The sequence below is a fragment of the Plectrocnemia conspersa genome, unplaced genomic scaffold (genome assembly GCF_051122295.1).
Source record: "Plectrocnemia conspersa isolate PC_06_02 unplaced genomic scaffold, ASM5112229v1 ptg000001l, whole genome shotgun sequence".
NCBI lineage: Eukaryota > Metazoa > Arthropoda > Insecta > Trichoptera > Polycentropodidae > Plectrocnemia > Plectrocnemia conspersa.
In genome coordinates, this window is record NW_028277165.1 from 28,391,567 (window position 1) to 28,411,977 (window position 20,411).

Here is a 20,411-nt window from a genome sequence, read left to right on the forward strand (position 1 = left end):
GTATGATTATGCCATTAAATAATAACATAAGATAATTCAAAATAATTTACAAATAGAAACATTGGAATATAAGTCAACAAACTGTTTACATATACATATACTGTATACTTTCTGGTTTTAAGACCGAAGGGATGTGACTGCAAAAAAGTTTTTGAATTAAGCAAATTTAACTGTTGTTATCAGTTTGTAAAAACCTGTTTTTGAAATTTTCAAATCGTTGCTGGAGTGTCAAGTTGAATTATCGACGGCTGTGATTTGTTGTGATTAGTTTTTGTGATGATTAAAATATTCTTTTTAAATTGCAAATAATATATCTAATTTTAAAATTGATGGTGTAATTGGCCACACAGCAAAAAATGTAATTTCTGGATATTTTAAGCAATCGTTACCAAAAAGGCAGTGGTGTAGTAAGGGCAAGGTAGGCGAGGGCGTCGCCCTGGTATTCTTTTAGAGCCAGGACGCCGCCCTAGCACTATCATTTCAATAAAATTAATTTTTCGAGCACATTTAAAAGTATTTTAATATTAAATACTTTATATGAAATTTTATATACCAAAAATCGTGAGCGGGCGGATATTACGAGAATGCAAAAAATATACATATAGCATTTAAAAAGCTTACAATCTCTCATTCTGACATTTGGCGACTACAACCGATTAGGAACGGAGTATGACAGTTACTCGCTTGACGATGTATTTTTGCTGGTATGGAAATATATTTTTTCTTTGTATAATTTATACATAGAAATCGTAAATATTACCGAAAATTTTATTCAAGCGCGAAGCATAGCAATAAAACATATATTATTCTCGCCTCTTCTGATTTTAAACCACACACGACTAAAATTTATTATTTAAATTAATTTTTCATAGAAGTAGCAAGCTACTGATAAAATAATTTTATTTATGTAGCTTTGTGTTGCGCGAAAATCACGCGGCAAAAAATGATCCATCGATTAGGTGCTAAATGAATTGTGTCAGATTTCAATCTTACATTGTTAAGTGACATTTATTTTATAGTTCAAAAAAAAAAAATTTTCGTTCATAAAGCGAATCCCTCCCTAAAAGTGAGCCAGTAATCCGCGCCACTCTCTGACGATAGCGCGTCGCCAAGGGTCTGTGTCCCTGAATAATAAATCCTTAGTGGTACTCATAAGAGACTGTATAAGACTGTTTTTTTAATAAAATGACAATTTTTGTGAATTTTTTTAATATCTTGAATTGCGTCAGATTTATTGAAACGTACACATACAAACAAATACTAATTTGTATACATACAATTAAAATATGTATATGCTACAAAAAAAATATGCATGCATTTGATTGTATCTATAAAGGCATTGGAAACGTCGTTATCAAAGATATCATTTCACATTGATTTGTTTCAATTTTTACCTGTTTTAAATTTGATATAAATATCAAAAAGCGACCGTTTGCTAAACAAGACGTTTTTCAGACTAAGTTTAATTTTTTGCGAGAGATAAGAAAGCGTGGCTAAACCATTATACTCATATTGTATTTAAAAGTAATATTGAATTATGTATTTTATACTTAGCAATTGTATTATTGTACATAAAAGCTAATTAATATAATATATTATAAATTTGTGAATTATTCGGTGCTTCCTCCGCTTTTATGGACGCATGTTTTTATTAATAGAAACAAATAATATAAAATTTCTCTTTATCTTTAAGCATACTATAAAAAATATAAAAATTTCTAATTTTAATTTAATTTAAAAAATAAATATTACTAGTACTAGAATATGTTTGTATTTACGAGTTTGATTGGATATATATGTTTTTTTATTTAAATTAATATTAATAGGATTATCGTAATTATTATTTTTTTAATAAATAAAATACTGACCTCTATTTCAATAATATTATGTTAAAAATATTTTATTCGTTTGAAAAAAAAAAATATAATAGCTTAAATAAAACAGTAAATATTTGTAAGAATTTTTTTAATAATTTTGCATTAATAAAATTTACAGTGACACCTAGCGGTTTTCAATAAAACTAAAATAGTTTCACTGATTATCAACAGATGGAACTAGGTATTAATTTTATGAATTAATTTATTAAAAGAAAAGTATTTTATATAAATAATGAATAAGTTAAGAAATACATTTATAGCATATTTTATCAAAAAAACATCAATAAGATTTTCAATTTAAAAATTAGTTTATACTTCTTGTACAAACATTTTTTTATACTATAAATAAATATTAAAAAATAAATCTGTTACAATTTTAAAATGGATAGTTCATAAATTAACTAAATTAGCGTTTGATATGAAATGACACATGCGGAAACACTGCGGTTTTTCTTTTAAAAGAACCGCATAGAATTAAAGTGAATATTATGAAAATTTCTATTTAAATGGTTGTTCATGGTCATGATATAACTATTTCATATATTAAACAAGTATAAATAAAACTAAATCGATTTTTTCTGTTTTTTTAAATGTTGCATTTTCCCTAAAGGAAAACTCCGTGGATTCGAAAGCGCAGATGGGAAATATTGATTCTGTATTGAATTAAACCCAAGTCTGAAACTAATTCGAAATTCAAATTCGCATATGTTGAATTTTCTCAGGGAAATTTCTGGGAAACTCGCGGTGGCGATAAGCTAAGTGAACTTCTCGAGTAGCGTTGACTTCTTATGCTAAATGCGAGTTTATATATGAATGAGTTTGAGCGATAAATATTAAATAATAATAATAATTAGACATACATTTATCCATATTTACAGTTTTAATTAAATATTGCCTAATAATAATTTTTGTGAGCAAATATTAAAATTGATATATTAATTAACAGTAAACTTAATTATTCCCAATGAAACATCTATAAGCATGTTAATTAATAATTTACTGTGTTTTAGAAGGATTAATATCACTTTAATTAATTAGTAATACATCTGTTTAATTATTTATAGATACAGGTATAAACTACACCGATTCGTTTTCAAACTGACCGCCTGAGTCCCAAAGGTGTGATTACTTTTCATTATACGTTTTTAGTATTGACACAAATAGTCTTAATTAAAGTTCACTTTATATTAAACATCTATATGACATTTACAATAAGTAAATAAATTAAAATCGTCTAAATAAATCATAGAGATATATTTATTAGAATTAGAATACAGCTTCGCCCGCTTTGACATTTGACTTATATAATATATAATAATATATTGCGGAATATGATAAGAGCATTTATCTCTTAAGAAAAAATCTGTAACACTAAGAGACTTTTAACATGGAGGATTAAAAAATAATTCTAACATAAAAAAATGGGACTTTTTAACTGCAGTATTTATGTTATTACTGAGTAACGATTAGAAAAAAGGGCCCAGGTTGGATCTTTGGAGAACTCCCGAAGAAGTTAAATACTATTTCGACAATCGGTCACTATATATAACCCATGAAGTGATTGAAGACGTTACATGGATAATTATTTCAACACTGTCAACGCTGCGTCTTATCTATAGTTCTTTAAGCACAATTTGTCATTATTTTATGAATAGAGCTCACTTTTTTGCATTTACAAAGACTTGAAATGCGTTTCAGAGTAATATTTTTTTGGTACTATACATTGAGTGATTATACATGTTACAGACTTTATTTAAGCCCTTATATGTAAGAATAATAGAGAACAAGTATTTTTTAAATATATGCTTAATTGCTTACATACATTTTTAAAATGATGATGGAAATTTTAGTCTGCTTAAGATATAATTCCTGAATGATTTATTAAATCTGTGCAATTAAGCACAAGTTACAAATGTAAATTGCTTATTTTATATAATATACTTTATATTATTATTCTGTTATTTTGATATTTAAAGAATCAGAGTGATAACCAAATTTTGCCATTTGACCGGTTATTCGTTGCCAATGCCCACTTAGTGCGTCTTGTGAAGTCGACGCGTAAACACGTTTTATTTTGATGAACATGTAGTTTTATTACATGAATTAAAAATAAAATACTTTAATAAATTTATAAAATAGAGTGCTAAAACTTTGACTCATAATGTTAATGCAAAGATTTGTATTGTTGTTATTGTGTTTTGCAGTTGGTTCACATGCCATTGTGGATAAGATGTTCACAATTAACTCACGGGTATTTTTATTTTATATTTTATATACATATGTATACATATAAAAATATATATGTATGTTTTTATTTACAAAAAAATTAATGTCGATATTTAATACGAGACGATATCAACAGCAATTTATTAAAAAAAAACATCAAGTGATGTATTGATATAATAACATTATTAATTTATTTTTAAATAAATATTTCATATCTGATGATTAAAATACCTGTAAGATGATAAATGACATTAAGGTATTCAGTTCAATTATATTTAACATCTTTACTGGTTGAGAATTTTGTCATTTTAATCTCTAAGAATATATTAATTTAATAATTACTCAGAGGCTTCTGATTATTCTTGGTAAGGTCAAACATCTATTCCTCATATTAATTTCCTGAAGCTAACATATACTACTTTTAAGATGGATTTTATCTAAAGCGTTTATATTACAATTCAAATCTTTCATTATTCTCAGAAATGGTTCATATATATTTGACAGGTATAATTATTTTTTTTAACGTAATATTTGTTTACACGCTTTTATATTATCATAAAAATCATACTTATTCTTAATAAAATATTTAGATTGCTAGAAAAATATTTGCAGAAAATATTGACACATTTTTATTCTGAAGTTGATACAATCTAGAAATGTAACTTTAGCAGCAGTTTGTTTATTAAAGGTCTTACATTGTGACAAGTTATATACATGCCTTTTTTGCTTTATTTACCATACTTCGTATGGTAAATAAGGCAAAATTTTATATCCCAAATCAGTAACCAAGGATCATTAATTTTCATTTCATGTATGATCATGCATTGTCGTGTAAAAGAATTGAACCTTTTTGATTGACCATTGCCTGAATGTCGCAATTCAACTGTAATGATTATATCGGAATACAAAAAATTGTAATGAGTACTAGGCGCAGACCTCTAAACAGATCAACATGATTATCTTTTTGTTTAATCTCGGTTTTTTAAGATGTTTTAATTTTGTCCATCCAAAATTTTTTTCAAACCACTATTGTACCATACGTTTCTTAATAGTTCCCAAACAAAAAAAACATTGTTTAGTTTGCGAGCAGTTACTGCTGCTCTACTACTTTTTCAGCTCACCATCTTCAATTTAATATGCCAAGACTTTAATATCATTAAAAACCTTTTTCAATCTTGAGGCCTTCACTTAGCATTTATAAATTTTCCTCAACAACTATGTATTTATAATGTATAAAATACAAAGATTATGCTAATATTTTTTCAATGAACATTATCTATTTATAAATATCCTCTACGCCTTTTCAAAAGAATGCTGTGCAATTAATTATCATATTTTATATTTACAGCTTCCCAAAACCTGCGGTCTTCACGCGACATACAAACCGCACTCAAAAGTGACACCTTGGGGAGATTGGCCATGGCTGGGTTTATTATCTTATAAAACCATCAACAGCAACAAATGCAACGTTATTCTGATTCATCAATATGTTGCAGTAACTGGTATGTTAACTATACAGATAAAATTTTGTAATATTAAGATAAATCTGTACACTGAACTTGATTATTAAGAACAAAACAATTCAGTACATAATGTGAGACTAGTAAAAACAGATAATATTGACTTCTACAGACCGACAAATATCTTACCTGTTATGTAAAAATAATAGAGGAACGAAATCATAAATTTGGCTTAAAAAATAAACATTATACATACATAAGTTAGCAATATATGCGAAATAAAAATTATTAATCAGCTGTATTTTTAGATATAACACAGGTTTTTGGCAGTGTCGTAACCTGGACTACTGTTAAAAATAAAGAGTTTGCTTTCACAGAATATATTTTTAATAATTCAATCCCACCTAACAAAGTGTATAAAATATCATTGGGTGTGCTTCAGCGCATCGTTCTTAAACCAATGCTGGATTTGTTTTAAACGATAGCTCTTTCTAATATAAATTTAAAAAAAATTGTTACGTAATAATAGCGTCTGATACTGACCCAAAAATAGTATTGAATCATCTCTCAAAAGTCCATACTTTGCTCTCTTAATCTCAAATCAGAGTTAGTGAAAATAAATGAATCCATGTTACATTCACACTGAACAAATATACTTGTCCTTTTGAATCCCTTAACGGGAAATGGATACCACATAAGAACTCCATCAAATATTTTTAAATTAAACTTGACAGAAAACTGAGCTGGAAAACTCATATTTGGAACAAATGGAAACATCTAGGATTTAAATTTTGCAGGACAGGACCAAATTCAGACTTAGAGAATAAAATGATAATATATGATTCTATCATAAAACCGGGGTGTGACCTCCATATCTAATATCGATATTCTTAAGAGATTTTAGAATAAATTCGTCAAGATAGTTTGTGCCTAAAAAATATTTATGAAGTGACTATCTGTGTTAGTAAAAATTAAATAATTAAAAAGATAAGACTTTCTACGTGTTAATTTTTCCTTTCCCAACTACCAAGTTGCTAAGAAAAGTATAAAGAAAATATATACATATATATTTAATGTGAAAATTGTTTTTTGTCAAAATATACAGATTTCATTTTCTTAAGATAATAATTAAATTGTATTTCATAGTTTCAACGTAAAAAAACTGACTACTTTCATACTGAAGAATATCTATCTAACCAATTATGTATTTCTTTAATTTTCATAACATCAGCAATGCCTTGTATACGTGATGGCGATGCATTCGTTGAATTTTCAAACCATGCTTTACCGTCTTTTCAAAAGATACAAGTCAGTATTTTATTTTTCAAAACATACTGCAACATATTCTCTAAGTAATTTGATTTCAGGTGGCATCGATACATTCCAACAATAACAAATTCGCATTATTGAGGCTCAAGAAATCCGTTCTCTTCTCAGAAAAGGTTCAACCGTTATGCATTTGGGAAGAAAATAACGACTACTCAAGTCAATTGGAAAGCTCGTATGGATTAGTATGAATTTAATTTGTTTTTTCTTTACATATTTTTGCGATCACGTTATACGTGAATAATACTTGTTAAACCTGTTTTAAATAATTGCGCATTATGAAAATTTAAAGATATTCCACTGAATATTGCAGGTGATTGGAACAGAATTCACAGATACACAATCTGATGCATTAAGTACTTATCAAGTACCTACAATAGTGATCGGAAAGGAAGATTGCAAGAAGCACGATCGGTCTTTTTATGACAACAATCTTCAGGATTCGGTGTGCTTGAGCTACTTTCAAGGTATTCATCGATAACCTGTTTTGTTAATGAGTCAAAGGGACCTCAGGCTCAGAATCACTTTTTCCAGAACCGCTCAAATGTCATCACTTTGGCTCTGCGTTGATCTTCCCGAAGCTAAGCCGAGATGGTGATATTGTGTGGTATTTGAGAGGAATACAAACACAAAGAGTGTTTTATTGTGCTCAAGGAAAGTATGTGCCTTCTTATGATATAGCAGCACATAGAGCTTGGATAGAGTCACATTTTAAGGTAAGTGTGTATCACTTTATTAGTGAACTGTTTCAAATAATACTTAATTATTTATTAGTTTTATTACTTAAATATAACAAAAAAATAATAAACATTTTAGTGACATCTACTACATATTTTTGTTCTAATTTATTTAAAGCTCAGTATTTTTCGCACCATAGATTTTTCCGAAAAGTTTCAAAAACAAAGTCAATAATATATTAAATACCTGTAATGCATCAGTGATTATATGATTTTTGTGACAAAAATGTTTTTAAATTACTCTGATCATTTCAAACAAAATATTTTTAAGCAAAAACTTGATAGTTATTTTTAAAAAAATTTAAAGCAAATTTGTTATGTATTACTAAAAAGTTAAAACATTTTGCGATCTTATTAGCTGTTTTAAAATTGAGCAAAAAACACTAAATAAATCATTTTTTAACAAAAATAAAAATATCACTGTGGACGTAAATTACGGATCACGTTATCTGGGGGTACAGGCCCTCGATGCGTGAATTAGTTGCCCCGTGTTGGCGGCTCAATAAGCTGTGGTCTCGATGAAGGACACCATTATTTGCTCTCTTTGGAGGACGCCATAAAGATCAGCATAGGGTACAGCGTGGAAACTGCAGTTTCTACAGGACTCGATAAAACCATTTTCTTAAATGAGGCGAATTTTTTAATGAGCGAGGGTTTTTTAAACCCTGGCGCTAGAGAAAAAATAAATATGTTAGCTTCTCTTTATGCTATTAACGACTAAAACGACTTAAAAATTTTGATATCCGTAGCGCCTTACGAAAAAATGGGATTACTCTAAAGCATATGTATTTATTCGCGGTCTCATTGAATAAGCCCATGGTTTCTGTATTTATTAAAAATGCTTAAATTACAATTAAAATAGTTTTAAAGTGGTTCTGAGAAACAGAAGCGTTATCTTGTTTGACGAACGGTCGCCACATACAAAAATATTTAAAATTACTTAAATTCGACGTATATTTAATATATCTTAATTGTATGGAATCCTTGAAATGTTATAGAAAAACGTCCATACAAATTTCAAAGATATTTCTTTAAGAGGGGGTCGTATAGTACATTTTTAGCAACTTTTAATGAAGCAGTTTTATGCTGCTGAAGATTAGCTACGTGTTATCCATTGCGTGCACTACTGCCGTTACCGGTGATAAGGCCCTACGAGTCCAACCCTTACGGGTGGGCACCCAGAATGTTTGTATCATGGCGATTGTGAGAAAAGCTATCAAGTCATGATGGCCATTTTTATATTAGAAAAAAAATATGCAGAAAAAATCTACAAATTATTTATTTGCAATTAATTTTATGATCAAAAACAAATATTCGCATAAGTAAAACTATTGAATTTGGGACGTCTGGTCGTCTCACTTTAAGCCCAACTATTATAATATTTAATTTTCAAATATGTGTAATTTACAGGCAAGTATTGAATCATCGTGTGGCAGGAGAATAATACCATTTACTGAATTAGCTACATTAGGGTACGAAGCAACTAGAGGAGACTGGCCCTGGCATATTTCAATACATTCGTATAAACCCGAAGATAATAATTTTGAATACAAATGTGGAGGTTCTTTGATAAGCAAAAAATATGTTCTAACAGGTGATGGTTAAATATACGGTACACCATTGGTGTGCCGTTTGAATGCTTCTCATATGAGTCATCCTACAACCGATCTCTAATTATTTATTTTTTTCAGCTGGGCATTGCGTACTGAAAAAAGGTGATACAGTAGGCCAAGTAGAGGAATACATATATCTTAGAATTGCATTGGGAAAACACAATTTGTATAAAAAAGAAAACGGAGCTGCTGTGAGAAATGTATCGATACATCTTTTTGGTTTATTTTTATAATATTTGAAACTGTATTGATCTCTACATTTTATACCAAATAGGTCTCTCGTATAATAATTCATGAACAATTCAACCGCACTAATCTAGCCAATGATATTGCTCTGATAGAATTGTCTTCAGAAGTAATTTTCAACCAATACATAAGATCGGTCTGCTTGTGGGAGGACACAAATTTAAGCAAGACAAATATATTCAACAAAGTTGGAAAGGTATCTGTTTCATATTTATTAATTTATTTTAGTAAATAATAAGTTAAAACAAGGTTATTAAAATCAATAAAATATCAGAAGTAGTGAGTCAGAGAGGGAGAAGAATAATAATCAACAAAACGGAAGTGATAATAACTTAGCATGCGTTGACTTCAAATGGTCGCTAATGTGTAACCTTATTATAAGGTTAAATGAATATGTCGTTTACCTTTCACCTTTTTAGCTAGATTGCAATATATGGTAGAGCAGCCAAAAATCACACAAATTTAGTGCTCCTATTTCTCATAGAAAATTTCACATGTAGCTTTAATTAAATTGAATATTATCTTAGGCTTGTCAAAAAATTTAAATAATAATAATTATAACGTTATATGTATTAACTTTTAGGTGCCAGGTTGGGGTGCTAACGAAAATGATAAATATCCCTCTACCATGTTTGTAGCAACGATGCCTATAGTACCTGACGTAGACTGCTATCAGAGGGACAGCTTTTACTTTCAATTTTTAACTGAGAAGACCTTGTGCGCCGGAAATCCAAGAGGAAATGGTAAATATTTAACACATGTGACAAGCATTATAATTGTGTCAATACAGAACCACTAAAATTTGCCGTGATACCGATTAGTATTTATTTATTGATTGTGTTCCCGTATTACAACCATTACCTTCTCCATCGGAGATTTTATTAAGATCAAGTTGAGAGCAGGTAAAGAGAAGAGAGAAGCGGCGGTTTCTGCGACTTTCGATGGTATGAAGTTGGGTCAACCTTTGATTGGTTTAAATTAATACGAACACAGTAATTTAAAGTCAAAGAAATTTTAAAGTTTTGCTGCCTTTAAAGTGGATGTATAAGTGTCAAATATTAGGGTAAGTGCCTGTCCGTGTATTTTTTCACAGAGCCTCATTCATATGAGACTTTGTTTTCCGCCCCTTTTTATTATTATTTACATTTAATATATAGTTCGCCGCTAGAGTAAAAAACATTTCTGGTCGAAATTTGCTTGATTGTTTTATTTTAAAAATTGTAAAGTAAAAAAATTTTTTTATTTTTATTTAAAAATTATTTAATATTATTTTCTAATAATTTCAGGTACTAACGTATGCAACGGTGACAGCGGCGGAGGTTTGGTCCTCCCAATCGTTCAAGATGACAATGTAGTGACATGGTACATTAGAGGGATAGTCTCGCTCGCTAAGCCGAATCAAATCTCTAAATTTTGCGATCCAGACTATTATTCAATATTCACGGACGTTGCCAAATATTTAGATTGGATAAAGACTAGCATGGCTTAAGCTATCTGTGATATATTTATAAAATATATATAAGTAAAGTGATATTTTTTATTTTTAACAAATAAAATCCAGCAATAATTTTAAAATAAATAATGAAATGTATTGAATTGAAATATATTTTAAATAGTATAACATAACACTATCCTAAAATATCTGATTCTGAGAACATTACGAAAGCCACAGTATAGAGATAAACAGAATTTATTATGATTCACATAGTATCTGAACAAAAACGACGATAGTTCAAATGAAGGAAAACGTTTTTAGTTTTCCTTAAATAAAATGGCTTATTCGTTTTAATTCTAGGAAGAAAAAAATATAACAAATAAGTTGTATGGGAATGAAACTATAGTTTAAACATACTTTAATTTTATTTATAATTGCTTTTTTTATAATAAAAAATGAAAAATAATATTACATGCTATTTTATTTTATATGTTAAGGATTATTTTGCTCTTTAAAATATATTTTTTCTAGCATATGTAAATTATTAAAAATATTAAAAATAAAATATAATTGATAAAATTAAAATATGCGACGTGGCCTTCAGCCAAGATGTACGCATTTAGAATTAATCAGTTATATTGTGAACTTCATGAGCATAGCATGCAATAACATTTTTAAATACTTTAATATTATGATATTTAAAATGAATTATACTTGTAAGAAAAATAAAATAACAATAACTGTATTATTCAATTTTAACTGCATTGTGACCAAAAATACGTAAAATATCAAATTTAACCCTTTAAATGCCAGCGACTAATTTGTGAGTCACCCGCTATTTCTCTTTATGCGTCAGTATCTCTTTTTAAAAATAAATATAAATAATGGTTTTACTGATAAATAAATCAAACTCAATATTTTTTACGAATTAAAAAATAATTAATTATTATGTTATTAAAAGTGATTTACAGGTGAGTCACTAGTACGAATTATATTTAGATCGATTTGTAATTTGTCATTCATTATTTACGGGAGTGTCAAAAGCAATTACTAAGGATAACAATTATTATATTAAAAAATGAATACCGAAAAAAATATATATAAAATCAAATCACAAATTGGTTTTTATCTGCGAATATCAATCGGTTATAGCAAGTTCACTTCTATATAGAATTGAGATGCTTCTGAAGGTCGAGGGAATCCGAAATCTACTGACATTAATGAACAATAGAAACAGCAATGGACCCAAGGTGGATCCTTGAGGTACTCCAGAAGAGGACTTATAATAATGTATTGTTTTTTTCTGTGCGGTGTATTGCCGTAAAGCTGTTAGACCCTGCACATGTATTTAAATAAAGTAATAATTAAATCCTTAATGTACATAATCTGTACACTTAATCCACTCATTATTTGTATTATATATGCACGATACTCGGTCTATCGATGATTCAATATACAATTGTTTAGAACAGTATTTTCCAAGGCCTCTGAGCTTCTTGGAAATTATTTTTACATACTAAGCCGGGGAGGGCAGATTACATATCATTATGAATAATGCTTGTTTACAACTAGCGTATTTTATCAAACAGTGTTACAATTTTTTTGCTGCTTACATGACAGTGTTTCAAAGGGTTTTGTGTTCTTATTCATATTCTCAGATAGTCACAATTTGGATTTTAGCAATTTAACAATTTCAGATAAATGATTACGAGTACCCAAATATTTTTACAGGAATATATTGATGAACTAATGAAATAAAATACAAGAAATTTTATCATCAAGTCATTTAAAATGGCTTAAAAAATATATTGAGCATGATATACATGCCTTTGGACTACTAAATGTTAAGTTGTTTTTTTTGCAAAATGTATGATTAATAAATTTAAATATTTATTAATCATATAAATATTAAAATGTGTAAGTTAAAAAAAATTACAAAAAAAATATTTATACACACTGTTAATTTTTGAACATACTATAATACATTGACACAAAAATAGACATTGATAACAACGCTAACGATTATTGTGACCAGTCTTAATATTTATACGCCGTTAGCTAATATTAAATATTATAAGCGCAAATCGGCTCTGAAATTTATATTTTAATTACTAAATATATTTATGATTACAATAGAAACAAATAAATAACGGAAAGACCGAATAATCAGGATTATTGCGTCACAAAAAAAAAACACATGCGATTTTGACCGGCTGGTCTTTCCATACTCATTTAGTACATTTTGTTAAGTAGACGCGTAAACACGTTTCTCGCGAGACATGGATTCTTGGCCTATGTAAGTAATTTATAAATAAATAAATAAATAAATAAAAACATATATATTGATGTTTTTGTTATTTTTTAGTTTTAGATTGTTGCTCTTGTTAATTTATTTTGCATACTATTCTGATGGCATTCGAGACGAAATGTTTACAATCAATTCGAAGGTAAAACTCTTTATAACAATCGTATTTTTAAAACTGTATAATTTAACATCTAAATAATCTAATTTAATTAATAAAGTTTAATTAATCAGATTTATATGCATTTTTTTCCTTATACGTTGAATGAATAATCATTTAAATAGATCCTTTGACTGTATTATGCTTACATATAAATAAAATGTTTATATTCACAGCTTCCCAAAAATTGCGGACATTTGCCATCATATAAACCTGAACCTAATCTAGCACCTTGGGGAGAATGGCCATGGTTAGGTGTGTTAACCTATAAAGGCTCTGGAAACAGCAGATGCAACGTTATTCTAATACATCCACAAGTTGCAATAACCGGTATGTTTAACTGTTATCAAATATTGTATCATTAAGTTCATAATAGCATAGTATCCGTTGATAAATCGACGGTAGATTAACTGAAAGTAATATATACAATAAATTGCCTTTTAAATCATATTTTATTTTTAACCCACTAGCAATGTTGTGTGTAAGAAAAAGTACAAAAGATAACGAAATGTTCGTGGAATTCTCAAACTCCGGTTTGCCGACTTTCCAAAAAATACCCGTAAGTGGTTTGTTAACTTTAATTTTCTTATACCACTATTTATATTTTAGTAAATCTGACTAAAAAATAATTTTTAGGCGTGATCGAATTCCTTTTTTAGGTGTCGTCCATTCATAGCAATGAAAACAAATTTGCACTACTGCATTTAAAGATGTCGGTCATTGTCACCGAAAAGGTTCAACCTTTGTGCATATGGGAGGAAAACAACGATTATTCCGCTCAACTGGAAGACTTGCATGGTTTGGTGAGTTTTTTTATCACATTTTTGCAAACACTATAAAAATGACTCATCTAAGAATGAGACTCTAAATACAGGTTTTAACCTGTGACTCATTAGATACTGTATATTTTTTTATTAAATATCTCACACTTAATGAATTTTAGTCATTGTGTACTGGAAATTAGGTAGATAATAAATATCATGATGTAAACATTAACCCAAAAAGGATGTTTCTGACTCTATCAACCTTTTGAATGTATACTCAAGAAAAAAAGTATTGATATGCGTAAAATTACTGACTGGGTTATAAAATACTATGGCAAATCATGACCTAGAAGAGCTCATACATTGTTACTTGGTTGATTTAAGTTGGTGTTTCTTTATGCTTACATGAATATATTTTTTTTGAATATCTGAGTTGGTTTATATAAGAAACATTTTTAGATATGGTCTACACAAAATATGTATTTATATTTCGTACCAAGAAGGGTCACACGTTGTCCTTTTATACTTGCTAAGCTTCAGTTTCTACACTAAAAGTCTGAAACACCTGAAATACTTTAAATTAAACGTATTTATATTTTTAATATACTATAAATCAATAGTGTTTCAAACTTTAAATCAGTGCGAAGTTTTATTTCAATTAGTCTGCTGGCAAAAAATATAGTTCTGTATTCTTATAAAATATTATCATGATAAATTACTTTAGACAAACTTAAAAATAAAATATTTCCATTGATATAAACGTCCACAGATGCACAATATTATACGAGTATTTTTTGTAATTTCGGCAATTACAGCGTTTTAATAATTTTGTTTTTTTGCATGGCCATGGCTGTTATAAATAACATAAATAAATTAATGCAAAACGAAAAGTAATAGTATGTAAATATTGTAACGGTTCATCGGCAAAAAAACTATATATAAAGAAATAATATGCAACAGTGATTTTACAAAAAAAATTATTACTTCTCAGAAGGCAAAAATTCACGTCAAAAGCAGTAAAATCGTGTCAAAAAAATATTTTCTGTATAGTTAAGAAACTTTGTAATTAATTGTGGGAGGCGATTTATTTGGCCATAAGCTAAGTGGCACTCTGGTGATGCCGACTAAAAGTGCTGCTCTCGCCACCGCCACGGTCTTGTGACCAAATAAATCAGCACCCTTCTAGCAAATTATAATTTTAAAATTAAACTAAAAAGAAAGACGGAGGTTATGGCATCGGCGAATGTGTAAATGTTGCTCTCGCCACAGCCACGTCATTGTTGCCAAAGTGACGCCTAGTTTGTGGCAAACTAAATCGGCCCCCACATAATAAATAAATAAAAGCAAAAAATATTTCTATGCATACGTATTAATAGAAATTTTTTTTAATAACTTATCTATTTATTTCATATAGTAATAGTAATATATTTATCTATAAACAATATTGAAAAAATATACAAATACAAAGAGTCATAATAATATACGATAATTCGTTTTGAAACTAATGTAGGACATACAGACATAATAATTTGTAGTATGTTTGTATACAAATATAAAATATTATATTAAAATAATAATTTAAATATATGTTTAACCATTTTTATTTATTTTTGAGTGAAGAAGTCAAGAAAGTATAAATCACAAATAATATATAATAATATATGGTACAAAATTGATTTAGTTCTTAGAGAGTAAAGAACATTATTAAAAAAAAAACATTTTTTTAGTTAAAAAATTATAGTTAATAGTTTATTGATACAAATGTAATTAAATTCGAATGCTATGAAATGTCATAAAATAAATAGCTGAATCAAATTTAAACATAAAAGGCACTAAGTGCCAAACATTTTAACAGTACTATATCAGTAAGTATTATTAAATAATCATAAATGTTATAAGCTTTATAAGGCAACAATTCATCACAATAACATAAAAAGTGAAAAGAGTCTTTCTATTTATTTTGAGCAAAATTAAAGTTATTGCAAAACGTTTATCTTATTTAACTATATTGGACAAAATTAACTTTAGCCATTGCCAAAAATATTACGATGCTACTTAGAACTTAAAATTTTTAAAAAAATAAAATATTTATTGGTTTACTTGTAAAATAATATATATTTGATTTATTATACACTAATAAATATTTTAATTATTTTAAGCTATTGACTTAAAGTTAATGCAAAATATTTATCCAATTTCAATATATTATTAGACAACAATTAACACTAACCATTGTAAAAAAAAAACGATGCTACTTAGTTTTAAAAAAAATATAAGTAAAATATAAAATAAAATATTTGACTTAATATAAAAAAAATAATTTATTATAAACTATTGACTTATAATAAACTAACAAATATTTTACTCGTAAGTAAAAGTAACACTTTCAAATTGCTTATTTGTTTGATTACATCACTTTACATTGAAAATGATACTACATGAGTACTACAAATAGGATTCCTCATGCATATGTGGAAATAAATCAACGATTTTCCTTATTGCTTTTAATGTTGTTGTGAGGTACCAAGTAAACTGATACATTTACCTTTTGTATTTTAAAACAATTTAAATAAACTTAAAACAGAAAATTATACTGCAAAGTTGTGTTTTAATGGTTCAGATCCAGTATTTTCTGTAGTTTATGCTACAATACACTATCATAAAAAAATAGTTAAGCAAAATTTATAGATGGAAAAAATAGTAGGCTTTAAATGAGGTGAAGTGTTCCGTGTCTCTCAATTTGATTACCTAATTAAAGGACATTTGTGACGGTTATTGAATACGACTGAGACTGATGTTGTTGATGATAATAAAACCACAATATGATGTAATCGATCGGAATCAATATTATTCCAACGTGCTATACAATAAATGTTATTTTACAATGAATATTACAACTGCTCTATCGTGACAATCATATGAAAAACATACTTTGAGATTAATTAAGGTCAATAAAGGTCATGGTTCTTAAGATAAAAAAATAACTTAATAACCAGCGATCGTGTTTGATCATTAGATTTGAAAAATACGTTATTTAATCTGACGAAATAATTTTAAATTTACTCCTCTTTTTCTTGCAGATGATTGGTTCTGACTTTACAGATCCCAGCGAAATATTGAGAGTCTATCAAGTTCCGACAAAAATTGTTGGAAAGGCTCGATGCAATAAGTCTAATCCAACTTTTTACGAAAACAACCTGAAAGATTCTATATGCTTAAACTACTTCAAAGGTATCCATCAATAACCAGTTTAGTCGATTGCCCGAGATGAACCTTAACTTGAATCTATCGCTCTTTACCAGAACCGGTCAGATGCCACCACATCGGCTCGGCGTTGATGTTTCCACGACTTAACCAAAACGGTAGAATCGTATGGTTCCTGAGAGGCATCCAAACTCAAAGAGTGTGGTACTGTGGAACAAACTTTGCTCCTACTTTCGATTTAGCGCCACACAGAGCTTGGATAGAGAGACATTTCAGGGTTAGTATATTATGTAAAAATTTAATAAAAAATAATCTCTACTTTTTTCAGGTATATCTATGTCATCGGCATAGCAAATTATTTTCTATAAGATTTTTTAGTGGAAATCTAAAATATTTTTTTATATATGATATTATGCATTACAAAATTTCTCTGAAATAATTGTTTTTTTTTTTATATTTTAGTTTAATAATAACACTATATTAATAAAAAAAATAGGCTATTTAATTTGTTGTATTTTATAATAACGCCCAAATATCTTTACTCTTTGATATTTTTTCAAAAAAATATTTTAATTATTATAACAACACACAATTACTTGTAATATAGGTAATATTCCCGCAGAATAGTTTCCTTCAGAATTTAGACAGCGGTACAATATATACTTTACACGTATTTCAGATATAATTTTTTAATTAGATTTTTTACAAATTTATCAGCGCGGCCAATCGACTTGACAATATTGGCAACTGTCGACAGATTAATAACAGTCGGCTGTCACGTTGATTAGAATCGGAATAAACCATTAAAAGTATTCAAAAACTATTTGTTAAAAAATGACAAAAATATGTAAATTAAACAATAACTATTGTATTTATTTTAATTTAAAAAAATAGTCATTATATAGATCTTTTAAATATTTACAGGCAAGTATTGAAGCATCCTGTGGCCGAAGAATAATACAGTTCACTCCATTGGTAACACGTGGTTATGAAGCTTCCAGGGGAGATTGGCCTTGGCATACTGCAATATACCACGTGGAAGAAAGTGGTTATATTTACAAGTGTGGAGGATCACTGCTAAGTTCAAAATACATTTTGACAGGTAATTCGTCAATTTACTAGCAATTTGTATTATTTAGTAATACTATTATTTATTTACAGCTGCTCATTGTGTTGTGAAACGTGGCGGTGGAATAATAGGTGCTGATAAAGTCACAGTCGCGTTGGGAAAACATGACAGGAACGTTAAGGAAACTGGAGCTGTAATAAAAAGGGTACTTTGATGTTATCTTATAAAATTTGATGTTATATATTATATCAAACTAATCATGCTTATTAATCAATAGATATCGAACGTAGTTTGGCATGAAGAGTTTGACTCATCTACTCTAGTGAACGACGTTGCTCTGCTACAGACGTCTACTGAAGTAGATTTTAATGATTACATTAGACCAGTTTGCTTGTGGGATGACAATAATTTGGCAAAGACTAATATATATAATCAAGTTGGAAAGGTATTTATTTATATTGCATTTAATAGTGTTTGCTTATATATTGTAATCAATATAATATCGAAAATATTGCAAGCTTGACTCGTGAAAGAACAGTATTTTTAAGCAATGATGTCCAATGATGCTATTGAGAAACCCTAATGCACCGCAAGGTTTCAGCTAAAAGTTAAAATCAATAGCAAAAAATCACTAGGATACAAATATGAATACAACCCATACTTCTTCTTGTAAAGATTTCATAGAAAGCTACTTTGATTTTTTTCTAATAACAAGGAGTACTTTGCTTCATTTAAATTCCAGACAAATGAGCCGTATTCAGGGACACTATAAAACTACCGAATTAATAAAGTGAAACGAGCTCCGCATAACAAAGACGAGCATTCTCGACACATTATCGCAAATTTTGGCGATGTTCATACAACATCTCTATCTCTGTTAGAACGTCACTCCCCTTTTAGAATAATTTATAATGACATATACATAAATTTATTTAAAATTATAATATATTAGAAGACCAATAATTTAATATATTTTTTAAATTTCAGGTACCCGGATGGGGTGTTAACGAGAATGATCAATATTCATCTCTTTTGTATGTGGCAACTATGCCAGTTGTAAGCGATGTTATTTGTTATCAAAGCCACGAATCATTCTATACAAAATACTTGACCAATAAGACCTTGTGCGCTGGAAATCCAAGAGGAAATGGTATTTTTTTACGCAGTTGTCATTCACATACCGCATACTATTTTGTCTTTGTTATTTTACATATAAATTTATTGTGATATAAATCAATGCAAAGATAGCATACTAATAAACACTGAAATTAATTTCAGGTACCAATGTGTGTAACGGCGACAGCGGTGGTGGTTTTGTACTCCCCATTTCCCAAGATGACCAGATAGTGACTTGGTACATCCGTGGGATAGTCTCTATAACACTATCAAGACAAGTCGATAGGCTATGTGATCCAGATTATTACGTCCTATTCACCGACGTTGCTGTATACCTTAATTGGATAAAGAGTAACATGGTTTAGAGATAGTGAAAACTATAGTGATTGTTGTGATATTTCATCGGGTTAGAACAAGGTTCAATTATTTATTGTTTGTGCCAAATAATTAATTAATTGTTAAGTACGATAATTTTTTAATAAATTTTATAATGAATGTAATGCATTTAATTTATATTGCAATAAAGAGCAATTAAAAATAATATAGGTTTTAACCAGTTCTGATTTAGTTTAGGTAAAATATTATAGTCAAAATCAAATATAAGTAAAAACATTTTGTACGATATAAGTAAAAACATCTCTATATTTATAAATAAATTAATTGACTTATAAAAGTGTTTCTAAAAAAGGCCATATGCTATAAAGTGTTTTAAAAGTTTAAGAAAAAATTTTGGAAACCTATTAAAGGTTTATGATACAAGCTATGCTTTATAAATTCATATTTAAAAAAGTTAAGTTACGAAAAAATAAGTAGATTTTGAATTTTTTTTTATTATATTAGGTACAATTAAAAAAAACTATGCCTAAATGTCATGTT

General features: G+C 28.3%; 2 protein-coding genes across 4 annotated transcripts; both read left to right on the forward strand.

The window, feature by feature from the left end:
• The first annotated feature begins 3,911 nt into the window (after window positions 1–3,911).
• On the forward strand, window positions 3,912–11,391 carry LOC148239500 (uncharacterized). The gene is made up of 11 exons (XM_088194056.1): window positions 3,912–4,128; window positions 5,452–5,605; window positions 6,795–6,871; window positions 6,931–7,074; window positions 7,203–7,356; window positions 7,424–7,605; window positions 9,037–9,220; window positions 9,318–9,439; window positions 9,514–9,681; window positions 10,069–10,228; window positions 10,772–11,391. The coding sequence occupies exons 1-11, from the start codon at window positions 4,039–4,041 to the stop codon at window positions 10,972–10,974; spliced, it is 1,638 nt and encodes a 545-aa protein (XP_088050182.1). The 5' UTR covers window positions 3,912–4,038; the 3' UTR covers window positions 10,975–11,391.
• Window positions 11,392–12,925: 1,534 nt separating this feature from the next.
• On the forward strand, window positions 12,926–20,030 carry LOC148239501 (trypsin-1-like). 3 transcript variants are annotated; one of them, XM_088188953.1, is made up of 12 exons: window positions 12,926–13,216; window positions 13,286–13,367; window positions 13,559–13,712; window positions 13,853–13,941; window positions 14,042–14,185; window positions 17,227–17,377; window positions 17,449–17,627; window positions 18,275–18,452; window positions 18,512–18,624; window positions 18,697–18,864; window positions 19,407–19,569; window positions 19,698–20,030. In XM_088188953.1, the coding sequence occupies exons 1-12, from the start codon at window positions 13,200–13,202 to the stop codon at window positions 19,898–19,900; spliced, it is 1,641 nt and encodes a 546-aa protein (XP_088045079.1). In that variant the 5' UTR covers window positions 12,926–13,199; the 3' UTR covers window positions 19,901–20,030. The 3 variants fall into 3 exon arrangements, with proteins under 3 accessions (XP_088045079.1, XP_088045087.1, XP_088045095.1); XM_088188961.1 differs by having other exon boundaries at window positions 13,063–13,216; window positions 13,292–13,367; XM_088188969.1 differs by lacking the exons at window positions 12,926–13,216; window positions 13,286–13,367; window positions 13,559–13,712 and having other exon boundaries at window positions 14,019–14,185.
• The last annotated feature ends 381 nt before the right edge of the window (window positions 20,031–20,411 follow it).

Excerpts from the sequence above, each read along its gene's own strand:
- LOC148239500 (XM_088194056.1), top strand. The coding sequence starts at position 4,039 with ATGTTAATGCAAAGATTTGTATTGTTGTTATTGTGTTTTGCAGTTGGT. Across the intron at positions 5,606-6,794 it reads TCAATATGTTGCAGTAACTG|CAATGCCTTGTATACGTGAT; the intron begins GTATGTTAACTA and ends TCATAACATCAG. Across the intron at positions 6,872-6,930 it reads CGTCTTTTCAAAAGATACAA|GTGGCATCGATACATTCCAA; the intron begins GTCAGTATTTTA and ends ATTTGATTTCAG.
- LOC148239501 (XM_088188953.1), top strand. Across the intron at positions 13,368-13,558 it reads TGTTTACAATCAATTCGAAG|CTTCCCAAAAATTGCGGACA; the intron begins GTAAAACTCTTT and ends TTATATTCACAG. Across the intron at positions 17,378-17,448 it reads ATGCTTAAACTACTTCAAAG|AACCGGTCAGATGCCACCAC; the intron begins GTATCCATCAAT and ends GCTCTTTACCAG.